We start from the raw sequence: 26,495 nt of genomic DNA on the forward strand, positions 1-26,495 counted from the left end.
TTAACCCCCTTATCTTTTGAAACATGGCATTTATTTCATTTTACATACTAACTTGGTTAACTTCATGTGCACATGTGTTTTATACTTTCCATAGTTTATAAAACTTTACTAATGGTAGAATTCTATATTTATCATTTCTTTTCGCCAAATATTGCTATTAAAGCATTGTAGTATATCTTACGAAATTTGGGGTGTTACAAGTCTACCCCCCTTAAAGAAGGTTTCGTCCCCGAAACCTTTCTCGTTCTTACTCTTACCCTTCTATTGTACTTATTCAATGGGCACGTTACAACCTAAGTCATTCGGGTCTTTGCAAAAGTCTTAATCATGAATAATTATGATAGTACACATTGTCCTTATCTTCTTAAATTAGAAATTTGCCTTCATAATAACACGAGGTCAGGGTCTGGTCCAGAGCTCTTATTAGTGTCTTTTACTTTATATTGCTAGTTTCTAGTACATACTATCACTAGCATTTCATTCATCGAATTTATTCCAATTGTATACAATTATTAATCGTGCAAACCCAAGTCTATGGCTTGTTTCTAACTTCCTATTTACGCATATTACATTCATTTATTTACTAATCGAAATAAATCGATTATTTCATACTACTCATACCTCATATACTATCCTTCATTTTGTTCGCTATGAGCTATCCTACACATTCCATTACTCTCATTACCTCTGATTAGCTTTAAGCTCATAGGAAGGGTCGATATATTATCATACGCCTACTGCAATCATTCGAAGACTTATTATTACAACCAAGTCACCCTTTTTACACCTACTTATCCGTACTTAACGTGAAGACTAAGCATTATTTCCATGGTTACTATTGTTATCTATGTCATGCATATCTTTTCTACAATGCCTTGTTCAAATGAACATGGCCAACAAGCCGAGCATCAAGGTTAGCATTTCTTATCGATACTTGTCGTTTCGTATATTCTATCATAATTTCCACAGTTATGATCGTTCAAGTTCAGTACCACCAGTTCACATAGAAGCATCATTCAATATGTAACTTTCTATTTAACATCCACAAGTTAAACCATTTACTAACCTTGCTAGTTTGGCACCGACCAACGTGTAACAACCCGAGTTGACTCGCTCCTTCACGAATCCGTATCTTAACAGGGTTGATCTTGTCCATCTGGTATCATGAGCTTTCATTTATGAGCATTCTTTCACCGTTCTCGGTAGATTCATTGCATCATGATTTCTGCCAATCTCATTATAAAATTAGGGGTTTACACACTTCATTCGATTTTATTTAAACATGATGTTTATCACCTGACCTCGTTTTTACATCAATACTTTATCAATTCCTTCTTAAGACATTAGTGTGTTAGACCTATTCATAACAGGTCAATACATGGCCATTTCTTAATATATCATTCTTGTTATTTATATATATATACGTATCGAGGTACATGTTTTAAATCCGTCCCACGGTTTTAAATGTAACATCCATACCCCTCATTCCTTCTATGTTTGAATCCATCTAGCGGCTTCAAACATATCATTCGTACCTTTTCTTCCTTACATGTGTTTTAACAAAAACTTAAAGTTTTACCTACCTTCAGCAACAAGATTTTAAAGTTAGTCATCTCAGTTGTCGAATCATAATCACTTCATTTTAGTTCCATCCACATATGAGCTTTCTTCTTTCTTACACATTCGACTACCCAAGTAATTGGGTTTGGCATAAACACTCTCAACGAGAGTTAAGCATACACATTCCACTACCCAAATAATTGGGTTTGGCATAAACACTCTCAACGAGAGTTAAGCATACACATTCCACTACCCAAATAATTGGGTTTGGCATAAACACTCTCAACGAGAGTTAAGCATACACATTCCACTACCCAAATAATTGGGCTTGGCATAAACACTCTCAACGAGAGTTAAGCATACACATTCCACTACCCAAATAATTGGGTTTGGCATAAACACTCTCAACGAGAGTTAAGCATACACATTCCACTACCCAAATAATTGGGTTTGGCATAAACACCCTCAACGAGAGTTAAGCATACACATTCCACTACCCAAATAATTGGGTTTTTCGCTTTTAACATAACTTCTTCTTTCAATCCGTATAACGGATTAAGCTTCTAGCATTCATTAGAGCATTCAAAATCACTCGTTCAAAACAGATGGTAGCTTATTCTTATTTGACTTGTTCGCTAGAACCGGTTGACTCGCATAACTTCTCATAACCTTCGTTAGCATAACCAAATCCGCAATGGTTTGCTATTTCGCATTCGCTACAACATAGCGCCCACCTGCTACCCAGTTCTACCGGACATACCTGCAATAATTGCCACGGTCTCACGAACGTCATATGCTTCTTGCGTACTGGCCAGGTGCGCAATTTACACACTAGTTTCGTGCCTTCGTGTAATCATCGCCTTACGCCCGAGAAATGGGTTTCAGTTTCGTGCATATTTCTAAAACTCCCCCAAGACCACATCATTGTCTTTCGTTTAATAATTACTCTCCCAAGGAGACCCTTTCCCTTTCTTTTGACATCGGTACTCATACATATTAGTAGTGTGTACCTGGGGTTAATTTGCCTATTTGCACCTTTGCCCGCCTTAGCGTTCATCCTATTCTGCATTCACGGATCATCCTCTCCCAATTCTTAAGCTTACCTTGCACCTAACATACTATTAGTTCCCTTCAAATACATAACCTAATACATACTTACATTTGCTTTTGCCTTTAGGCCTCGATCGAGTCTTGGATTGTACGGGTTCTTGGTCACGAGAGCACACCGGTTTGAGTTCAAGCATTTGCCTCCTTTTACTTGATTCTCTCAAACCAGGGCTCTGATACCAACTTGTTACGCCCTAATTCGTATTTATCAAAAGTCGCAGCGGAAATTCGTGCCATAAAATTTCTTTCATTACAAACGTCTTGACTTACTTGAAAGTTCGTTTTAAAATGTATCTTTTACAAAGATAAAATATAAGTCATGTTACTAATAGTACATACTTAATTATTCCCGTACAATCTATCTCGCGACTCGGTCTTCGATCTCTAATTCTTGGGATAATTCGCCCGTTATCCGTATAACCTGCACTCACCACATACATTCATAACATTAGTACACATTATATAAACAAGATTCATTCGCGTACACTTCACATTTCGTCATCTTTCAAACTTTAAGCATTTCACATGCGTATCCATTTCCTGGTGAGGCTTCAATAATGTACCTGCATTACTTTTCAATCTCAAGGTGCACCATTAATAACGTTAACCCTCAACGTGATAAAATTATGCATACATGCGTAATTACATACATACATACACATCTACATTCGTACATATCTTCTCTACAATTTTACATACGTGTATACTCTCATACATGGCTTAATATATACATACATATACTTCTACATACGTACGTACCTTTCCTACATCTTTACATACATGCATACGCTCGTACATATCTTTATACATACATACATGCACATCTATATACGTACAAACCTTTCCTACATCATTACATACATGCATACCTTTATGTACACGTGCTAGATCACGCGTACCTCTTACATAATCTTACATTATTTACATGGGTCTTAGACTTAGCTTTATAGCTCATAAACATCTAAGGAACCATCAAAATCATGTTTGGAAGGTCCGCCGTAGACCACGGATGACAAACCGAAGCCTACGATACATAAATTAACTTAAATAACAAGATTTCAGCTTTTGGAACTTGGGGAGGCCGTCGCCGACGCCCCTAGGGCCGTCGGCGACGGGCCTTGCATTTACCCGTAGCCCAAAAACCCGTAGACAGGAAATTAACCCGTCAGCACAAAAATTCACTTTCTGGAGCCCGTCGGCGACGCCCCCATACCCGTCGGCGACGCCCTCTAGAAACTGCAGTTTTCTGCAGTTCCGTTTCATCGTCCGTACGCACTAAAACGCGCATAACTTTTGAACCGTTTACCCGTTTCACCTCCCGTTTCTTCCTACATGCTTGTAAATTCACCATTTATCATATGGACCTAAAACCCAACATCCGAGTTAAGGAAATTCTTGACTTACACGCTCTTGGCTTATTATTCACTTATGAATTATTCGACCCGTTATGGGTATTTATACATTAAAAGGTCTATAACATACAAAACCCTATACTTCGCTTTCATACTAAACCAAGACATTACTCTAATCGAATAACTCACTTCTAAATGACTTTTAAGGTCGTTTACCCGAAATCCCCACCAAGGGCGTTTTTGTCAACTTTGCCCCATTATTAACAACAAAGCACTACCTTGCATAAGTAACCAATCCTACTACCTAGTTACGATTCTTAATCACGCATACCTTGCTCGGATCAAAGCTGAGATCCGTTTAATACTTCATTGATATCATACCATTTGTTCCTATTCGACTTCAATTATCATACCTAGTTAAGTTGCATATAGCTTTACATAAATAACTAAGAAGTGATTACGGAATCACTTACCTTGAGCGTCCATTTTCGCATTGGGTTCCTTGTCCCCTCTTGACCCGTTAGTCTTTCGTGCTTGAGTCCATGTCCACATGATCCCTAATGCTTTCATGTTACCGCAATCACATCCTTGTTAGTGTACACGATTTCACATATAATGATCATGTCAAAAGCGTAACTCACATTTGACTTTCATGGTCAAGTCTAATAAACATAAAGCATACATCCAAAACCACATCTTTTAGACTCATGCAATCCATCATGTTAACGCATAAAACACATATTAATTTAGCACCTACCATACGACACTATGTACATTTCGTACTTATGATGCTAGAGTACTTACAACCACATGATCACATAATCATACTCGCATACACATTTGCTTACATATACTTTCACATATCATACACCTTCGCTCTTAATTACCTTGATTCAAGCACATCTAATACAAAGTGAGCATTACACCATTCAAGCACAAGGTACAAGCTTGTAATGCATAAATTTGACCAACATATACTTTCAACCCGAATTCGTATACGAGTTCCATCTAAAGCATATATTTCCAGTTAGTAAACTACTACTTTTATCACAATCGCTTTCTATACATGTAAACTCACGACTTGCATACAATTTCACTTTCTAGCTTCACCTAGTCATTTTATCAAACACTTGGCGTGCGTACCACTTTCTAAGCATAATGTACAAGTGTCCTAAGCATATTCTTCCTACATTCACCTCATGAATCATCTTATTCAAGCAAAGTCTCATAATCATCAATTCCACGTCAAGCTTACCTATCACAATCTATTATACAACACTTCATACAACACAAAATCACAATTTATCATCTACAAGATCATCGTGATCATCATGTTCACTCTCATGCAATGGGTTTCATTCTAAATCATTCAACTAACTAAAATTTAAACCTTAACATGATAGGATTAACAAATAATCATGCTAATTTCAACCGAAATTCATGAGTTCATCATAACCCATTTTGTCAAACATCCTCAAAACATAAAATTCGACTTACTTGGTGTGAAGAACACTTGGGTGGTCAAGAATCTTGGTTCATGCATTAGTTTTGAGCCAAATTCCTCCCTCAATTTGAAGAATTTAGGCTGATTAGGGTTTTTTGTTCTTCCCCTGCCCTTTCTCTAGATCGCACACCATCACCAAACACTGACTAACTTTTGGTCAAGTGTTTTATTTATAACATTTTTCATTTTAACCCCCTTATCTTTTAAAACATGGCATTTATTTCATTTTACATACTAACTTGGTTAACTTCATGTGCACATGTGTTTTATACTTTCCATAGTTTATAAAACTTTACTAATGGTAGAATTCTATATTTATCATTTCTTTTCGCCAAATATTGCTATTAAAGCATTGTAGTATATCTTACGAAATTTGGGGTGTTACAAGTCTACCCCCCTTAAAGAAGGTTTCGTCCCCGAAACCTTTCTCGTTCTTACTCTTACCCTTCTATTGTACTTATTCAATGGGCACGTTAAAACCTAAGTCATTCGGGTCTTTGCAAAAGTCTTAATCATGAATAATTATGATAGTACACATTGTCCTTATCTTCTTAAATTAGAAATTTGCCTTCATAATAACACGAGGTCAGGGTCTGGTCCAGAGCTCTTATTAGTGTCTTTTACTTTATATTGCTAGTTTCTAGTACATACTATCACTAGCATTTCATTCATCGAATTTATTCCAATTGTATACAATTATTAATCGTGCAAACCCAAGTCTATGGCTTGTTTCTAACTTCCTATTTACGCATATTACATTCATTTATTTACTAATCGAAACAAATCGATTATTTCATACTACTCATACCTCATATACTATCCTTCATTTTGTTCGCTATGAGCTATCCTACACATTCCATTACTCTCATTACCTCTGATTAGCTTTAAGCTCATAGGAAGGGTCGATATATTATCATACGCCTACTGCAATCATTCGAAGACTTATTATTACAACCAAGTCACCCTTTTTACACCTACTTATCCGTACTTAACATGAAGACTAAGCATTATTTCCATGGTTACTATTGTTATCTATGTCATGCATATCTTTTCTACAATGCCTTGTTCAAATGAACATGGCCAACAAGCCGAGCATCAAGGTTAGCATTTCTTATCGATACTTGTCGTTTCGTATATTCTATCATAATTTCCACAGTTATGATCGTTCAAGTTCAGTACCACCAGTTCACATAGAAGCATCATTCAATATGTAACTTTCTATTTAACATCCACAAGTTAAACCATTTACTAACCTTGCTAGTTTGGCACCGACCAACGTGTAACAACCCGAGTTGACTCGCTCCTTCACGAATCCGTATCTTAACAGGGTTGATCTTGTCCATCTGGTATCATGAGCTTTCATTTATGAGCATTCTTTCACCGTTCTCGGTAGATTCATTGCATCATGATTTCTGCCAATCTCATTATAAAATTAGGGGTTTACACACTTCATTCGATTTTATTTAAACATGATGTTTATCACCTGACCTCGTTTTTACATCAATACTTTATCAATTCCTTCTTAAGACATTAGTGTGTTAGACCTATTCATAACAGGTCAATACATGGCCATTTCTTAATATATCATTCTTGTTATTTATATATATATACGTATCGAGGTACATGTTTTAAATCCGTCCCACGGTTTTAAATGTAACATCCATACCCCTCATTCCTTCTATGTTTGAATCCATCTAGCGGCTTCAAACATATCATTCGTACCTTTTCTTCCTTACATGTGTTTTAACAAAAACTTAAAGTTTTACCTACCTTCAGCAACAAGATTTTAAAGTTAGTCATCTCAGTTGTCGAATCATAATCACTTCATTTTAGTTCCATCCACATATGAGCTTTCTTCTTTCTTACACATTCGACTACCCAAGTAATTGGGTTTGGCATAAACACTCTCAACGAGAGTTAAGCATACACATTCCACTACCCAAATAATTGGGTTTGGCATAAACACTCTCAACGAGAGTTAAGCATACACATTCCACTACCCAAATAATTGGGTTTGGCATAAACACTCTCAACGAGAGTTAAGCATACACATTCCACTACCCAAATAATTGGGTTTGGCATAAACACTCTCAACGAGAGTTAAGCATACACATTCCACTACCCAAATAATTGGGTTTGGCATAAACACTCTCAACGAGAGTTAAGCATACACATTCCACTACCCAAATAATTGGGTTTGGCATAAACACCCTCAACGAGAGTTAAGCATACACATTCCACTACCCAAATAATTGGGTTTTTCGCTTTTAACATAACTTCTTCTTTCAATCCGTATAACGGATTAAGCTTCTAGCATTCATTAGAGCATTCAAAATCACTCGTTCAAAACAGATGGTAGCTTATTCTTATTTGACTTGTTCGCTAGAACCGGTTGACTCGCATAACTTCTCATAACCTTCGTTAGCATAACCAAATCCGCAATGGTTTGCTATTTCGCATTCGCTACAACATAGCGCCCACCTGCTACCCAGTTCTACCGGACATACCTGCAATAATTGCCACGGTCTCACGAACGTCATATGCTTCTTGCGTACTGGCCAGGTGCGCAATTTACACACTAGTTTCGTGCCTTCGTGTAATCATCGCCTTACGCCCGAGAAATGGGTTTCAGTTTCGTGCATATTTCTAAAACTCCCCCAAGACCACATCATTGTCTTTCGTTTAATAATTACTCTCCCAAGGAGACCCTTTCCCTTTCTTTTGACATCGGTACTCATACATATTAGTAGTGTGTACCTGGGGTTAATTTGCCTATTTGCACCTTTGCCCGCCTTAGCGTTCATCCTATTCTGCATTCACGGATCATCCTCTCCCAATTCTTAAGCTTACCTTGCACCTAACATACTATTAGTTCCCTTCAAATACATAACCTAATACATACTTACATTTGCTTTTGCCTTTAGGCCTCGATCGAGTCTTGGATTGTACGGGTTCTTGGTCACGAGAGCACACCGGTTTGAGTTCAAGCATTTGCCTCCTTTTACTTGATTCTCTCAAACCAAGGCTCTGATACCAACTTGTTACGCCCTAATTCGTATTTATCAAAAGTCGCAGCGGAAATTCGTGCCATAAAATTTCTTTCATTACAAACGTCTTGACTTACTTGAAAGTTCGTTTTAAAATGTATCTTTTACAAAGATAAAATATAAGTCATGTTACTAATAGTACATACTTAATTATTCCCGTACAATCTATCTCGCGACTCGGTCTTCGATCTCTAATTCTTGGGATAATTCGCCCGTTATCCGTATAACCTGCACTCACCACATACATTCATAACATTAGTACACATTATATAAACAAGATTCATTCGCGTACACTTCACATTTCGTCATCTTTCAAACTTTAAGCATTTCACATGCGTATCCATTTCCTGGTGAGGCTTCAATAATGTACCTGCATTACTTTTCAATCTCAAGGTGCACCATTAATAACGTTAACCCTCAACGTGATAAAATTATGCATACATGCGTAATTACATACATACATACACATCTACATTCGTACATATCTTCTCTACAATTTTACATACGTGTATACTCTCATACATGGCTTAATACATACATACATATACTTCTACATACGTACGTACCTTTCCTACATCTTTACATACATGCATACGCTCGTACATATCTTTATACATACATACATGCACATCTATATACGTACAAACCTTTCCTACATCATTACATACATGCATACCTTTATGTACACGTGCTAGATCACGCGTACCTCTTACATAATCTTACATTATTTACATGGGTCTTAGACTTAGCTTTATAGCTCATAAACATCTAAGGAACCATCAAAATCATGTTTGGAAGGTCCGCCGTAGACCACGGATGACAAACCGAAGCCTACGATACATAAATTAACTTAAATAACAAGATTTCAGCTTTTGGAACTTGGGGAGGCCGTCGCCGACGCCCCTAGGGCCGTCGGCGACGGGCCTTGCATTTACCCGTAGCCCAAAAACCCGTAGACAGGAAATTAACCCGTCAGCACAAAAATTCACTTTCTGGAGCCCGTCGGCGACGCCCCCATACCCGTCGGCGACGCCCTCTAGAAACTGCAGTTTTCTGCAGTTCCGTTTCATCGTCCGTACGCACTAAAACGCGCATAACTTTTGAACCGTTTACCCGTTTCACCTCCCGTTTCTTCCTACATGCTTGTAAATTCACCATTTATCATATGGACCTAAAACCCAACATCCGAGTTAAGGAAATTCTTGACTTACACGCTCTTGGCTTATTATTCACTTATGAATTATTCGACCCGTTATGGGTATTTATACATTAAAAGGTCTATAACATACAAAACCCTATACTTCGCTTTCATACTAAACCAAGACATTACTCTAATCGAATAACTCACTTCTAAATGACTTTTAAGGTCGTTTACCCGAAATCCCCACCAAGGGCGTTTTTGTCAACTTTGCCCCATTATTAACAACAAAGCACTACCTTGCATAAGTAACCAATCCTACTACCTAGTTACGATTCTTAATCACGCATACCTTGCTCGGATCAAAGCTGAGATCCGTTTAATACTTCATTGATATCATACCATTTGTTCCTATTCGACTTCAATTATCATACCTAGTTAAGTTGCATATAGCTTTACATAAATAACTAAGAAGTGATTACGGAATCACTTACCTTGAGCGTCCATTTTCGCATTGGGTTCCTTGTCCCCTCTTGACCCGTTAGTCTTTCGTGCTTGAGTCCATGTCCACATGATCCCTAATGCTTTCATGTTACCGCAATCACATCCTTGTTAGTGTACACGATTTCACATATAATGATCATGTCAAAAGCGTAACTCACATTTGACTTTCATGGTCAAGTCTAATAAACATAAAGCATACATCCAAAACCACATCTTTTAGACTCATGCAATCCATCATGTTAACGCATAAAACACATATTAATTTAGCACCTACCATACGACACTATGTACATTTCGTACTTATGATGCTAGAGTACTTACAACCACATGATCACATAATCATACTCGCATACACATTTGCTTACATATACTTTCACATATCATACACCTTCGCTCTTAATTACCTTGATTCAAGCACATCTAATACAAAGTGAGCATTACACCATTCAAGCACAAGGTACAAGCTTGTAATGCATAAATTTGACCAACATATACTTTCAACCCGAATTCGTATACGAGTTCCATCTAAAGCATATATTTCCAGTTAGTAAACTACTACTTTTATCACAATCGCTTTCTATACATGTAAACTCACGACTTGCATACAATTTCACTTTCTAGCTTCACCTAGTCATTTTATCAAACACTTGGCGTGCGTACCACTTTCTAAGCATAATGTACAAGTGTCCTAAGCATATTCTTCCTACATTCACCTCATGAATCATCTTATTCAAGCAAAGTCTCACAATCATCAATTCCACGTCAAGCTTACCTATCACAATCTATTATACAACACTTCATACAACACAAAATCACAATTTATCATCTACAAGATCATCGTGATCATCATGTTCACTCTCATGCAATGGGTTTCATTCTAAATCATTCAACTAACTAAAATTTAAACCTTAACATGATAGGATTAACAAATAATCATGCTAATTTCAACCGAAATTCATGAGTTCATCATAACCCATTTTGTCAAACATCCTCAAAACATAAAATTCGACTTACTTGGTGTGAAGAACACTTGGGTGGTCAAGAATCTTGGTTCATGCATTAGTTTTGAGCCAAATTCCTCCCTCAATTTGAAGAATTTAGGCTGATTAGGGTTTTTTGTTCTTCCCCTGCCCTTTCTCTAGATCGCACACCATCACCAAACACTGACTAACTTTTGGTCAAGTGTTTTATTTATAACATTTTTCATTTTAACCCCCTTATCTTTTAAAACATGGCATTTATTTCATTTTACATACTAACTTGGTTAACTTCATGTGCACATGTGTTTTATACTTTCCATAGTTTATAAAACTTTACTAATGGTAGAATTCTATATTTATCATTTCTTTTCGCCAAATATTGCTATTAAAGCATTGTAGTATATCTTACGAAATTTGGGGTGTTACAAGTCTACCCCCCTTAAAGAAGGTTTCGTCCCCGAAACCTTTCTCGTTCTTACTCTTACCCTTCTATTGTACTTATTCAATGGGCACGTTACAACCTAAGTCATTCGGGTCTTTGCAAAAGTCTTAATCATGAATAATTATGATAGTACACATTGTCCTTATCTTCTTAAATTAGAAATTTGCCTTCATAATAACACGAGGTCAGGGTCTGGTCCAGAGCTCTTATTAGTGTCTTTTACTTTATATTGCTAGTTTCTAGTACATACTATCACTAGCATTTCATTCATCGAATTTATTCCAATTGTATACAATTATTAATCGTGCAAACCCAAGTCTATGGCTTGTTTCTAACTTCCTATTTACGCATATTACATTCATTTATTTACTAATCGAAATAAATCGATTATTTCATACTACTCATACCTCATATACTATCCTTCATTTTGTTCGCTATGAGCTATCCTACACATTCCATTACTCTCATTACCTCTGATTAGCTTTAAGCTCATAGGAAGGGTCGATATATTATCATACGCCTACTGCAATCATTCGAAGACTTATTATTACAACCAAGTCACCCTTTTTACACCTACTTATCCGTACTTAACGTGAAGACTAAGCATTATTTCCATGGTTACTATTGTTATCTATGTCATGCGTATCTTTTCTACAATGCCTTGTTCAAATGAACATGGCCAACAAGCCGAGCATCAAGGTTAGCATTTCTTATCGATACTTGTCGTTTCGTATATTCTATCATAATTTCCACAGTTATGATCGTTCAAGTTCAGTACCACCAGTTCACATAGAAGCATCATTCAATATGTAACTTTCTATTTAACATCCACAAGTTAAACCATTTACTAACCTTGCTAGTTTGGCACCGACCAACGTGTAACAACCCGAGTTGACTCGCTCCTTCACGAATCCGTATCTTAACAGGGTTGATCTTGTCCATCTGGTATCATGAGCTTTCATTTATGAGCATTCTTTCACCGTTCTCGGTAGATTCATTGCATCATGATTTCTGCCAATCTCATTATAAAATTAGGGGTTTACACACTTCATTCGATTTTATTTAAACATGATGTTTATCACCTGACCTCGTTTTTACATCAATACTTTATCAATTCCTTCTTAAGACATTAGTGTGTTAGACCTATTCATAACAGGTCAATACATGGCCATTTCTTAATATATCATTCTTGTTATTTATATATATATACGTATCGAGGTACATGTTTTAAATCCGTCCCACGGTTTTAAATGTAACATCCATACCCCTCATTCCTTCTATGTTTGAATCCATCTAGCGGCTTCAAACATATCATTCGTACCTTTTCTTCCTTACATGTGTTTTAACAAAAACTTAAAGTTTTACCTACCTTCAGCAACAAGATTTTAAAGTTAGTCATCTCAGTTGTCGAATCATAATCACTTCATTTTAGTTCCATCCACATATGAGCTTTCTTCTTTCTTACACATTCGACTACCCAAGTAATTGGGTTTGGCATAAACACTCTCAACGAGAGTTAAGCATACACATTCCACTACCCAAATAATTGGGTTTGGCATAAACACTCTCAACGAGAGTTAAGCATACACATTCCACTACCCAAATAATTGGGTTTGGCATAAACACTCTCAACGAGAGTTAAGCATACACATTCCACTACCCAAATAATTGGGTTTGGCATAAACACTCTCAACGAGAGTTAAGCATACACATTCCACTACCCAAATAATTGGGTTTGGCATAAACACTCTCAACGAGAGTTAAGCATACACATTCCACTACCCAAATAATTGGGTTTGGCATAAACACCCTCAACGAGAGTTAAGCATACACATTCCACTACCCAAATAATTGGGTTTTTCGCTTTTAACATAACTTCTTCTTTCAATCCGTATAACGGATTAAGCTTCTAGCATTCATTAGAGCATTCAAAATCACTCGTTCAAAACAGATGGTAGCTTATTCTTATTTGACTTGTTCGCTAGAACCGGTTGACTCGCATAACTTCTCATAACCTTCGTTAGCATAACCAAATCCGCAATGGTTTGCTATTTCGCATTCGCTACAACATAGCGCCCACCTGCTACCCAGTTCTACCGGACATACCTGCAATAATTGCCACGGTCTCACGAACGTCATATGCTTCTTGCGTACTGGCCAGGTGCGCAATTTACACACTAGTTTCGTGCCTTCGTGTAATCATCGCCTTACGCCCGAGAAATGGGTTTCAGTTTCGTGCATATTTCTAAAACTCCCCCAAGACCACATCATTGTCTTTCGTTTAATAATTACTCTCCCAAGGAGACCCCCTTTCTTTTGACATCGGTACTCATACATATTAGTAGTGTGTACCTGGGGTTAATTTGCCTATTTGCACCTTTGCCCGCCTTAGCGTTCATCATATTCTGCATTCACGGATCATCCTCTCCCAATTCTTAAGCTTACCTTGCACCTAACATACTATTAGTTCCCTTCAAATACATAACCTAATACATACTTACATTTGCTTTTGCCTTTAGGCCTCGATCGAGTCTTGGATTGTACGGGTTCTTGGTCACGAGAGCACACCGGTTTGAGTTCAAGCATTTTCCTCCTTTTACTTGATTCTCTCAAACCAGGGCTCTGATACCAACTTGTTACGCCCTAATTCGTATTTATCAAAAGTCGCAGCGGAAATTCGTGCCATAAAATTTCTTTCATTACAAACGTCTTGACTTACTTGAAAGTTCGTTTTAAAATGTATCTTTTACAAAGATAAAATATAAGTCATGTTACTAATAGTACATACTTAATTATTCCCGTACAATCTATCTCGCGACTCGGTCTTCGATCTCTAATTCTTGGGATAATTCGCCCGTTATCCGTATAACCTGCACTCACCACATACATTCATAACATTAGTACACATTATATAAACAAGATTCATTCGCGTACACTTCACATTTCGTCATCTTTCAAACTTTAAGCATTTCACATGCGTATCCATTTCCTGGTGAGGCTTCAATAATGTACCTGCATTACTTTTCAATCTCAAGGTGCACCATTAATAACGTTAACCCTCAACGTGATAAAATTATGCATACATGCGTAATTACATACATACATACACATCTACATTCGTACATATCTTCTCTACAATTTTACATACGTGTATACTCTCATACATGGCTTAATACATACATACATATACTTCTACATACGTACGTACCTTTCCTACATCTTTACATACATGCATACGCTCGTACATATCTTTATACATACATACATGCACATCTATATACGTACAAACCTTTCCTACATCATTACATACATGCATACCTTTATGTACACGTGCTAGATCACGCGTACCTCTTACATAATCTTACATTATTTACATGGGTCTTAGACTTAGCTTTATAGCTCATAAACATCTAAGGAACCATCAAAATCATGTTTGGAAGGTCCGCCGTAGACCACGGATGACAAACCGAAGCCTACGATACATAAATTAACTTAAATAACAAGATTTCAGCTTTTGGAACTTGGGGAGGCCGTCGCCGACGCCCCTAGGGCCGTCGGCGACGGGCCTTGCATTTACCCGTAGCCCAAAAACCCGTAGACAGGAAATTAACCCGTCAGCACAAAAATTCACTTTCTGGAGCCCGTCGGCGACGCCCCCATACCCGTCGGCGACGCCCTCTAGAAACTGCAGTTTTCTGCAGTTCCGTTTCATCGTCCGTACGCACTAAAACGCGCATAACTTTTGAACCGTTTACCCGTTTCACCTCCCGTTTCTTCCTACATGCTTGTAAATTCACCATTTATCATATGGACCTAAAACCCAACATCCGAGTTAAGGAAATTCTTGACTTACACGCTCTTGGCTTATTATTCACTTATGAATTATTCGACCCGTTATGGGTATTTATACATTAAAAGGTCTATAACATACAAAACCCTATACTTCGCTTTCATACTAAACCAAGACATTACTCTAATCGAATAACTCACTTCTAAATGACTTTTAAGGTCGTTTACCCGAAATCCCCACCAAGGGCGTTTTTGTCAACTTTGCCCCATTATTAACAACAAAGCACTACCTTGCATAAGTAACCAATCCTACTACCTAGTTACGATTCTTAATCACGCATACCTTGCTCGGATCAAAGCTGAGATCCGTTTAATACTTCATTGATATCATACCATTTGTTCCTATTCGACTTCAATTATCATACCTAGTTAAGTTGCATATAGCTTTACATAAATAACTAAGAAGTGATTACGGAATCACTTACCTTGAGCGTCCATTTTCGCATTGGGTTCCTTGTCCCCTCTTGACCCGTTAGTCTTTCGTGCTTGAGTCCATGTCCACATGATCCCTAATGCTTTCATGTTACCGCAATCACATCCTTGTTAGTGTACACGATTTCACATATAATGATCATGTCAAAAGCGTAACTCACATTTGACTTTCATGGTCAAGTCTAATAAACATAAAGCATACATCCAAAACCACATCTTTTAGACTCATGCAATCCATCATGTTAACGCATAAAACACATATTAATTTAGCACCTACCATACGACACTATGTACATTTCGTACTTATGATGCTAGAGTACTTACAACCACATGATCACATAATCATACTCGCATACACATTTGCTTACATATACTTTCACATATCATACACCTTCGCTCTTAATTACCTTGATTCAAGCACATCTAATACAAAGTGAGCATTACACCATTCAAGCACAAGGTACAAGCTCGTAATGCATAAATTTGACCAACGTATACTTTCAACCCGAATTCGTATACGAGTTCCATCTAAAGCATATATTTCCAGTTAGTAAACTACTACTTTTATCACAATCGCTTTCTATACATGTAAACTCACGACTTGCATACAATTTCACTTTCTAGCTTCACCTAGTCATTTTATCAAACACTTGGCGTGCGTACCACTTTCTAAGCATAATGTACAAGTGTCCTAAGCATATTCTTCCTACATTCACCTCATGAATCATCTTATTCAAGCAAAGTCTCACAATCATCAATTCCACGTCAAGCTTACCTATCACAATCTATTGTACAACACTTCATACAACACAAAATCACAATTTATCATCTACAAGATCATCGTGATCATCATGTTCACTCTCATGCAATGGGTTTCATTCTAAATCATTCAACTAACTAAAATTTAAACCTTAACATGATAGGATTAACAAATAATCATGCTAATTTCAACCGAAATTCATGAGTTCATCATAACCCATTTTGTCAAACATCCTCAAAACATAAAATTCGACTTACTTGGTGTGAAGAACACTTGGGTGGTCAAGAATCTTGGTTCATGCATTAGTTTTGAGCCAAATTCCTCCCTCAATTTGAAGAATTTAGGCTGATTAGGGTTTTTTGTTCTTCCCCTGCCCTTTCTCTAGATCGCACACCATCACCAAACACTGACTAACTTTTGGTCAAGTGTTTTATTTATAACATTTTTCATTTTAACCCCCTTATCTTTTAAAACATGGCATTTATTTCATTTTACATACTAACTTGGTTAACTTCATGTGCACATGTGTTTTATACTTTCCATAGTTTATAAAACTTTACTAATGGTAGAATTCTATATTTATCATTTCTTTTCGCCAAATATTGCTATTAAAGCATTGTAGTATATCTTACGAAATTTGGGGTGTTACACTTCCTATCCTGATTGTTAACGCCACCATTTATAGCTTGAAAACAAAACAAGTTTTTAGTTCTTGCATATTTAGTAGAGTATTAATGTTTTCGATCATTTAACTTCAAAAAACATGGTGGGAATTTCAAATAAATGGAATAAAGGTGGTGTTGTGTCGTGACCAAGAAGAAAGGAAAGAAAGATTATGATGGTGTTGGCAAAGTTTGATGCAACTAGAGTAGTGTGTTGCAAGTTATAAAAAATGTCATGGGAGTTGTAAGATGACAACGTTTGTTGTTATAGAATGGATTTTATTATTATACAACTTAAAAAGTATTTGTGTTGAAAATGTCCGGTATAAAATAATATTATCGTCACATCTCCGTTGTAACATATAGGTTGAAACATGTTCGCTAACAAATCCTGGCCGCGTTTTGAAACATGTTCGCTAAGAAATCCCGGCCGCAACGCGGCGGGTGTTAAACCTAGTTTCTTTTAATATTAATAACCAATATATAATATCACTTATCTTTATCTTTCTCTTTATTTTAATAGAATAATTCAATTAATAATTAATAATATTATAAATATTTAAATCTAATATCTAATAAGTTATTAATATATTTTAAACTAATGTGAAAATAATTAATTCGTAAATATTAAATTAATCAAAGAATAATAACTAATTTAAAACCATATCGTGTATTATGCTGATGATAAATAAATATTTAACCACTAACTAGAGTTTACTCTATTAATATAATAGTTTATACAAGTTTTATAAAAATATTTTTTTTTGTAATTTATAGTGTTGTACTTCATGTATAGTTTTTTTTTCTTTTTTCATTTCTAACCTAAAACTTTTACTCTTTTATAATTTAGACCCTTTGTTTTTTACTTTTAACCTAAAGCTTTATCTTTTGCAATTTAACCCTAACTCTTTTTATTTTTCAATTTTGGTCCACCATACTTTTCATTATTCCCAAGTTTTTCGTTTCGTTCTAAATTTTGTGAGTTAACGCACCGCAACGTGCGTGTAGGGTTCAACATTTTTTCGTGTATTTTTCCCGTTTGGCCCGTCGCAACACATCTATATTTCTCCATTTGACAAGTTCGTCGCAACGCGCGGGTCCTGGATTGACTTAGTTATTTTTCTATGTTTTACGTTTCAGTTTAACTTCTCTGCAACGAGCGTGCGTGATTCAAAGAGTTTAAGTCTGCTTTTCGCTCGACTTCGTTTTTTTTCCGTTTTTTATTTATTTTGTTTTTACGAGCTTTTCCGATGTTGGTAATCGCTGATAGTGGTATAACATTGGTACTACTTGACACAGTTTTACAAAAACCACTGCAACGCGGGGGCTTAGTACTAGTGCAGGACGGAATGAAATGAACCATTGCGAGGGAATGAAAAACATGTGTTTGGTTGGTCAAGGTAATGGCATCATCGGTGCCAGCGCCACTACTTTCCACCGTCGACCACCGCCACAGATCGCCGCCGCCACCCTTTGTCATCGACCATCCCGACCACTGCCATCGCCACCCACTCGTCAACGCCACCCGCCGCCACCCATCGCTGATTTTATTCCCTCGTTTATTCCTGTCTACCAAACAACATAGAGGGGCCGTTTGTTTACCTCTTAATGAGACTTTTAATGATTCAGACCTCTTATTGGTTTAGCACTTAACCATACAGATATTGCCAAACAGCCCCAGATTCTTTTCATTATGCTAACCAAGTAACCATACAACTATACAAGACCGTCGAATCGTAATAACCCACTTAATTTGTTTTGTCCATCTGCTGGCCATTTCATTCCCTCATACCCTCAACCCTAGTGTTTGTTTGGTATGGGGTAATGAAATGGACGAAGGAATGGAATGGACGAGGTAATGGAATGGACGAGGGAATGCAATGGATCATTACCATTCCATGTCTTGTTTGGTTACCATGTGTGAATGGAATGAATTATTATTGTGTATTGTTCGGTAAGCAAGAAAAACGGAGTAATAAAATTAGCGGTGAGTTGTGGTGGTGGTCGGTGGTAGTGATCGTGGGTGGTTATAGGTGGCGGTGGTGGGTGTTGGCGGCGGTGATGGGTGGTGGTGGTGGCGGCGAGTGGCGGTGACAACGATTGGTGGTGGCGGCAAGGTGGCCATTGGTGGTGGCTGGCAGCAGAGGTGGCAGTTGGTGGCGGCGGCAGCGGTTGGTGGTGGCGTCGACGATGGTGGTGGTTTGGCGGCGGCGGCGGCGGCGAGTGGCGTTGGCGGTTAGTCGCAACTGTGGGTTATAACGGTGGCGAGTGGGTGGCGGCGGCGACGGTGGCTGTCGGGGTGAGGTGGTGGCGGGTGGCGGCGATGGCATCGGTGGTGGGTGGTGGTGGGTTGTGGCGAATGTGGTGGGTTGTGGAGTTGTTGATGAATGGTACAAGAGGGGATGGAATGGAAAAAAAACATGGGGGGTGGAAGGAATGATTTTGAGGGAATGGAATGCCTTTTGAATGGGTGATTCCATTCCATTGACCAACCAAACACCCTTTTCCTCATTCCCTCGTAATCATCCATTCCATTCCACCTCTCATTCCTGCATACCAAACACTACCTAAAAAAGAACACGCATCTCCTTTCTTTCTCAACTCCACTTCGCTACACACTCTCCCTCACAATCCAGGCTTCGCAACTTCGCATCAACCGTCCCTTGTTTCGCCGGCGGCCACCTTCTTGTTCCGTCCGGCCTTCTCGCTCCGGCCAAGCCCTCGTTCCACTCGCAACGAGCCTCCATCGTCTCCTCCTTCTAAGGTAAGAATTAGGTAGCATGTTCAATTTGGTTTGTAATTAGGTTATTTTTTGTGATGTTGTGCAAGATTGATGAACTGATGTGCAATATTAGGTAGCATGTTCAATTTTTTGCTCTCATTATTTGGTTTGTAATCAGCGTTTTTAGATGCTCCAATTCTGGTTGGGTAAGAACTGGAGTTTCAAGCGTCAACAAATTAACATCACTAATTCAAATCATCCAAGTTTCAACAAATTAAAGTATGTTTGGTTGAAATAGGGTTTTTAGCCAAAACCGAAGCGACTTGAATTCGGATTGGTTAGGCAATTGTGAATTCTGATTGATTCGGAGGATATCGGTTTGTGCCAAAAAAATTCAAATCCGAATAAACCTATCTGAACTCATCCAATAAATCGATATCTGATCCTACTAACAACGTCTGAGGCTAACGAACCTGTAAAGGCGTTTATGTTATGTGCTTATGCTTTAGATCCTTGTGTTTGCAGGAAATTGTTGATGCAGGGGATGAGGAAGTTGTTTGGTGTTTTAGGTTGCAGTTTTTCATCTCTAATAAAGAACCAATCGATCAAAATCTCCACCAAGACAACTCATATCAGGAGGCTATCAGCCAAGTCCACCGGAGACGAATGGAACGACGCGTGGGAAACAGCATGGCTCCCTGATGATTTATCGGCCAAAAATCGAGCACCATGGGAAACAGATGTCAATTTTTCCATTACCTCTGATACACCACCCGATATGGATACCGATACAAAGGCGTTTGTGGAAGAGATGGCTGATAATTGGGAGCAGAGGAGAAAAAAAAGTAAGCGAAATGAAGAAGAAGAAAGGCTGATGAAGTTAAAAGAAGAAGGGAAATCCATCTACAGTTTGGAGAGTGTGAAGAGGGATTACAGAGTTAAGAAACAAAGGCTCCATGCTGGTTTATGGGTTAAGGAGATTGAGAAGATGGAAGAGGCCAAATTGGCTGATTCTGCAGCTGATGATGATCTTGACAGATTTCTCGACACTGCATCCGAGTAAATTCTCTCTCTCTCTCTCTCTCTCTCTCTCTCTCTCTTGTGTTGGCCTATAGTCAGAGTAAGGCTCTATATCAAACACAAGTCATAATGAAAATGGATTATAGGCCATAGAGGTTATTTGGCACAATATATATAGGGAAGGGTTAAAATGAGAACTAGCTTGTGTTGTGAGAACTTGAGGACTTTTTGAATAAGAAATTTGACAAAAAAAAAAAAAAATTTATGAAACTTTTTTCAAAAAATAAAATAAAATATCGTATACAACTTCTTACATTGGTGTAAAACAAATTTACACCGCGGTAACGTTCTGAAGCTGATGACGCCAGCAACCATTTACACCAGTGTAAATCAAACTTACATGTCGAATAAATGCCAGCTCGTCAATTTTTTTTCACAGATGTCCAGTTAGATGTTAATCTACGTTTGTGCAAAATTTGGTTGAAAAACTCACGGGAAGTAGGAGTTGCCGCAGTTCTCGCAACTCGGAATTCTCATAGGAAATGAATCCTGTATATATATGTTGTCTGAAATTTCATGGCTAGTTACATCTTGAACCACTTGTGAAATATATGAGACACTGGAAATGGAGATATTCTTCATGTCTAGCTTGAGGTCGTTGGCATTGCAGGTATATTATGTTTTGTAGGCATGGAATGAAAATGTTTTTTTGTGCCCTTGCTGCAGGATTTTTGAGTCCGGAAGCAGTGATTTGAACAAGTCAAAAGTTGGAGATTCTTGGGATATGAAAAATAAACCTGACGGATGGGAAACAACGGCCAAGGGTGAAGACGGAAACGTGTGGGAGATGTCCCAAAGAGAAGAAGACATTCTTGTTCAAGAGTATGAACGTCGGATTGCTTTCAGCAAATTTCAGGTATTCATGAATGAATGAATCACTGTGGTCTTTTATGGTTTAAACTTATATGGTTTTGGGTATTTATGCAGATAGCTAGTTTTATTAAGCAACATATATTCAGTCGAAGGAGACCGATTGATGGTTGGAAGTACATGATTGAAGAATTGGGGCCGAATGCAAGAAGAGGAAGTAAAGGTAGCGTTTCAAGATTACCGAGTCTTGCTGATCCAGCCACTCAACCGTTTAAGGAGGACAAGCTACCGATTTCCACCACTAACACAAGGGGAAGATAGACTGAATGCACTATAAACCTGACGGAAGATAGACTAATTTGTATGGGACTGTGTATATGTCACAACCTCCAGAATCGTTGACTCGACTCCACCACATCATGTGCTTGTTGCTGAAGACACTTTATGGCCTTAACCTGACAAGCTATCTGCCACCCTTGTCACCTTTGGATTCACTCAGCGTGTTTCAACCACCTCTCTCTTTGTCTACTATCGGGATTCCCTTGTTATGTACCGGTATATGTTAATAATATTACTATCACCGGGAGTTTTTCGAATTTTGTGACACATTTAACTGACTACTTTATCTTATATGCTCATCTCTCCCTACAGTGATATTTACATGATCTTATATAGCTAAGCAAATGTAATGGCTTTAAATCTGTGTTTCTAATTATAGTATATCGATGAGGTTATTATAGTATATCGATGAGGTTAGACCGCACAATATCTGTGATAGGCGTAGATTTATGTATTGATATACATTTGAGGTGGTCCTCATGTTATATAAACATTTTGGATTCGAAGACAAGGATTTGACATGATGAAGGCGAATCACTGTGGTTAGGATAGGATCCCCCAGTGGTTCCCTTTTGTATATCCATGTACGATCCGAAGCAAACTAAATCATGTCTTTGTCCTTGTTATTGGGCTTTGTCATGGTCATAGTCCCAAGCGTCTTAGCCGGGACAATGAGAGAAAACACAGGCCATGCGCATTCAGACGCCTTCATAGAAGAACGTGCTCACAATGCGACCAAGGCGGCGATGGAGGCATATAATCCTCACCCTGACTTGGCCATCCTTAATTTCAACAGACAACTCCAAGAGTCTTTAGATAACTCAACGAGGGGGAGGCGGGTACATGGTAGGGGGGGGGGGGATGCATGGCTACTAACCCGATAGACAGATGTTGGAGGTGCCACAAGGACTGGGCCCAAAATCGGCAAGCCCTAGGTGAATGTGCTCGTGGATTTGGAGAGCGGACCACGGGGGTATGGATGGTGATTTCTACGTGGTCACGGATTGCTCTGACGACGACATGATCAATCCAAAGAAAGGAACCCTGCGGTGGGGAGTCATCCAAGACAACCACTTTGGATCATCGTTGAGAGGTCTATGGTGATCACCCTTCAACAAGAGCTTATCATGAACAGTGACAAGACGATTGACGGGAGAGGGGTTAGCGTTCACATTGCGCATGGGGCGGGCATCACTGTTCAGTTTGTCCATAACATCATCATCCATGGGATCCGGATTCACCACATTGTGTCCAAAGAGGGGGGGGGGGTGATTAGGGATTCAGTGGACCACTATGGATTGAGGACGGTGAGCGATGGGGACGGCATCTCCATCTTTGGTGCTAGCAAGGTGTGGGTGGATCATGTGTCCCTAGACCACTGCACGGATGGGCTGATCGATGCCATCATGGCCAGCACGGCCATAACCATCTCCAACTGCAAGTTCAACCATCACAATGACGTAATGCTGTTGGGGGCCAGCAACAGTTTTCATGGTGATATGATCATGCAAGTGACCATCGCATTCAACTGCTTTGGGAAGGGACTGGTGCAGAGGATGCCTGCATGCCGTTGGGGGTTCTTCCACGTGGTGAACGACTACAACAAATGGGAAATGTATGCAATTGGGGGAAGCATGAACCCCACCATCATCAGTCAAGGCAACTGCTTCAGGGCTCCGGACAACGTCCACGCAAAAGAGGTCACCCATCGGGATCACTTTCACCGTAACGTGCGGAAGCACTGGAGATGGAGAACGGTGAATGACCTTTTCCTTAACGGGGCCTTCTTCGTACCCTCGGGTGATCACTCGAATATTGCTCAAGAACTCAAACGGCATATGGTCCAGGCCAAAGATGGTGCAGCCGTCGGTCTACTCACTCGCTTTGCGGGTGTCCTCCGTTGCAGGCATGACAGACCTTGTTAGCTAGCTATAGCTTATTCATCACATTCTTTAGTTAATTCATTAATATATGATCTTACCAAGTTTCTTTCTAGAGAAATGAATGCTTGAATTAGTGGGTATTTTTTCATCATCCAAAAACACTAACCAAATTTCACTTTACCATCCAAAATGTTAAATCTTACGTGCCAAGATAGTTAGAGACTATAAATATAATAAAAGTAATATGCTATTTTGCAGCCCATGAATTGAATGTGGTTGGGATGTTGGGTAAATTCCACCAACATATGTACTTTTTAGCACATGCTACTGTACGTATGTCTAGCTCGGAAGAGAATCATGATGTTCTTCTTGCATTTCATACACATTTGAGACTAGGTTCAAGATTCACAATGCATTCTCTCAACATTTAAAAAAAATCACAATATATATATATATATATATATATATATGTATAAGCAGTTGTAGATTCTTCAAAGATGTATGTACGTCAAGTTACTCCTGGAGTTTCCTCAAACACTTCATTGGAGTTTACATGAATTCTACTGAAGAGTTTGGGGGAACTTTAGGACTTGCCTGGCAATAACTGATTATTATTATTATTATTATAGTCCCAGGTGGTTTCTTTTCTTACTCTTATTCAATTCATTTATGTTACAATATTGTTACCAGGGGCGGACTTAAGACAAAGCCAAGGTGGGCGGGCGCACCCCTGGGAAAAAAAAATTTAGTGCTAAGTTCCGTCGAAAATCCCGTCCGCACCCCTTGGAATTTTTCCGCACCCCTTGGAATTTTCCGTCTGCACCCGTTAGGTAAAAAGTGTTATCAATTTATATTTTAAATTCTTTTTAGTAAACTCTTATTTTTTTTTAAATACTACCTAAATTATATAACTTTTAATACCTAAATAACTAAACCCAAATACCCAATACCTTTAAGTAGCCCACTACTAAGTCTTAGCCCAATAAACAAACCTAACAAATTAACAATATTTCAAACTAAAATAAAATAAACAAGCCCAAAACTCTTACATATTCTCTCCCGCTCTTTCTATCCTCCCTGCACGCCAAGATCAGAACATCAGCGACAACAGTGAACAGTCAGCAGCCGCATACCACCGTAATCAGCCACCATACCACCGCCGATCAAACACGGGTAAATTTCTTTGTTATTTTTGATGAATTTTGGTTGATGTTTTTGGTTGATATTAGCCGCATACTAACCATGACAGTAGACATGTGCTTCGTTTTTTTTTTCCATTATGTTATATGGTGGGTTATATTTTGTTAGTGATGATTTTTTGCCTTTTTTTAAATAGCCGCATACACCACACAGTAGATCTGGTGGGTTATATTTGAAGAATATTACAAGGGAAAATTTATCATACAATAGTGTGAACATCTATTAGTGTCCTTGATATTCACACATATACATAACATAATGATTGTGTCGTCTATGCTGCTGTTGATTTCCCCCTTCTCGACTGGAACTTTGGTTGTCCAGCAAGATGTTTTCTAATGCAACCCAGGCACTTGCATTTGGTTTAAGAATTGTGTGAAGCAGGTCATCGTTGCATATATATCGACTGAAGCACAATTGCGTCCAACCGAGAGGAGCTTTTTCAGTACCGGATGAAGAGGAAATTGCTGCTGAAATATATTAGTAGAGGGATTGGTTTTGTAATTGTTAGTAGAAGAAGGGCCTTTTGTGTAAATGTCAACCAACACAGTAACTGTGTTAGCTACTGTTGTATTGAATATTATTCTCTCTGTGTTTTCTTATCTTCTTCTTCTTCTATCTTACTTGTTATCTCTTGCTTACCATTCTTGTTCATAACACGAAGCAGCTGCTTTGGATCGATGTGTGCACCGACCTGAAAGGCTCTGCAATGAATCTTGAATACTTCTTCCCAGGAGTTGTAGCGCCTGCTTTCCGGCAGTAAAGAAAAGGAACAAGAGATAGGTTATCGACTGGATAGGTTATCGGAGAAGGCTCTGATACCACGTTTTGCCTTCTCATTGATCGATATCCAGTATATATACATCATCGACAGTTGGTGCCCCGGCCCCTCCCGATTTTTCGCTCGTAGTGTTAACTTTACCAAATTTTTCCGATTTTTTAGTGTAAAATATTAGATTTTTAAGAGTCCGGCCCCCATTGATTTGGATTTTTCGTTCAAGCTCCGCCACAGGTCGTGGATACCCTTTAGACAGGATTACAACCTCAAATATCAAGATTTATATCAATTACAATAAAATACCTCTATACATTTATACATCTGTAATCTATATTAAAGTGGTCAGTTC

General features: G+C 38.3%; 1 protein-coding gene and 1 pseudogene across 1 annotated transcript; both read left to right on the forward strand.

Moving 5' to 3' along the window:
• Window positions 1–19,884: 19,884 nt before the first annotated feature.
• Window positions 19,885–22,623, forward strand: LOC110895006 (protein GAMETE CELL DEFECTIVE 1, mitochondrial). The gene is made up of 4 exons (XM_022142261.2): window positions 19,885–20,101; window positions 20,585–21,118; window positions 21,806–21,995; window positions 22,067–22,623. Exons 2-4 carry the CDS (start codon window positions 20,595–20,597, stop codon window positions 22,268–22,270), a joined length of 918 nt encoding a protein of 305 aa, XP_021997953.1. The 5' UTR covers window positions 19,885–20,101; window positions 20,585–20,594; the 3' UTR covers window positions 22,271–22,623.
• A 129-nt stretch (window positions 22,624–22,752) lies between these two features.
• LOC110896726 lies at window positions 22,753–24,219 on the forward strand (annotated as a pseudogene).
• Window positions 24,220–26,495: the final 2,276 nt, after the last annotated feature.

Source organism: Helianthus annuus, chromosome 12 (assembly GCF_002127325.2).
Source record: "Helianthus annuus cultivar XRQ/B chromosome 12, HanXRQr2.0-SUNRISE, whole genome shotgun sequence".
Lineage (NCBI taxonomy): Eukaryota > Viridiplantae > Streptophyta > Magnoliopsida > Asterales > Asteraceae > Helianthus > Helianthus annuus.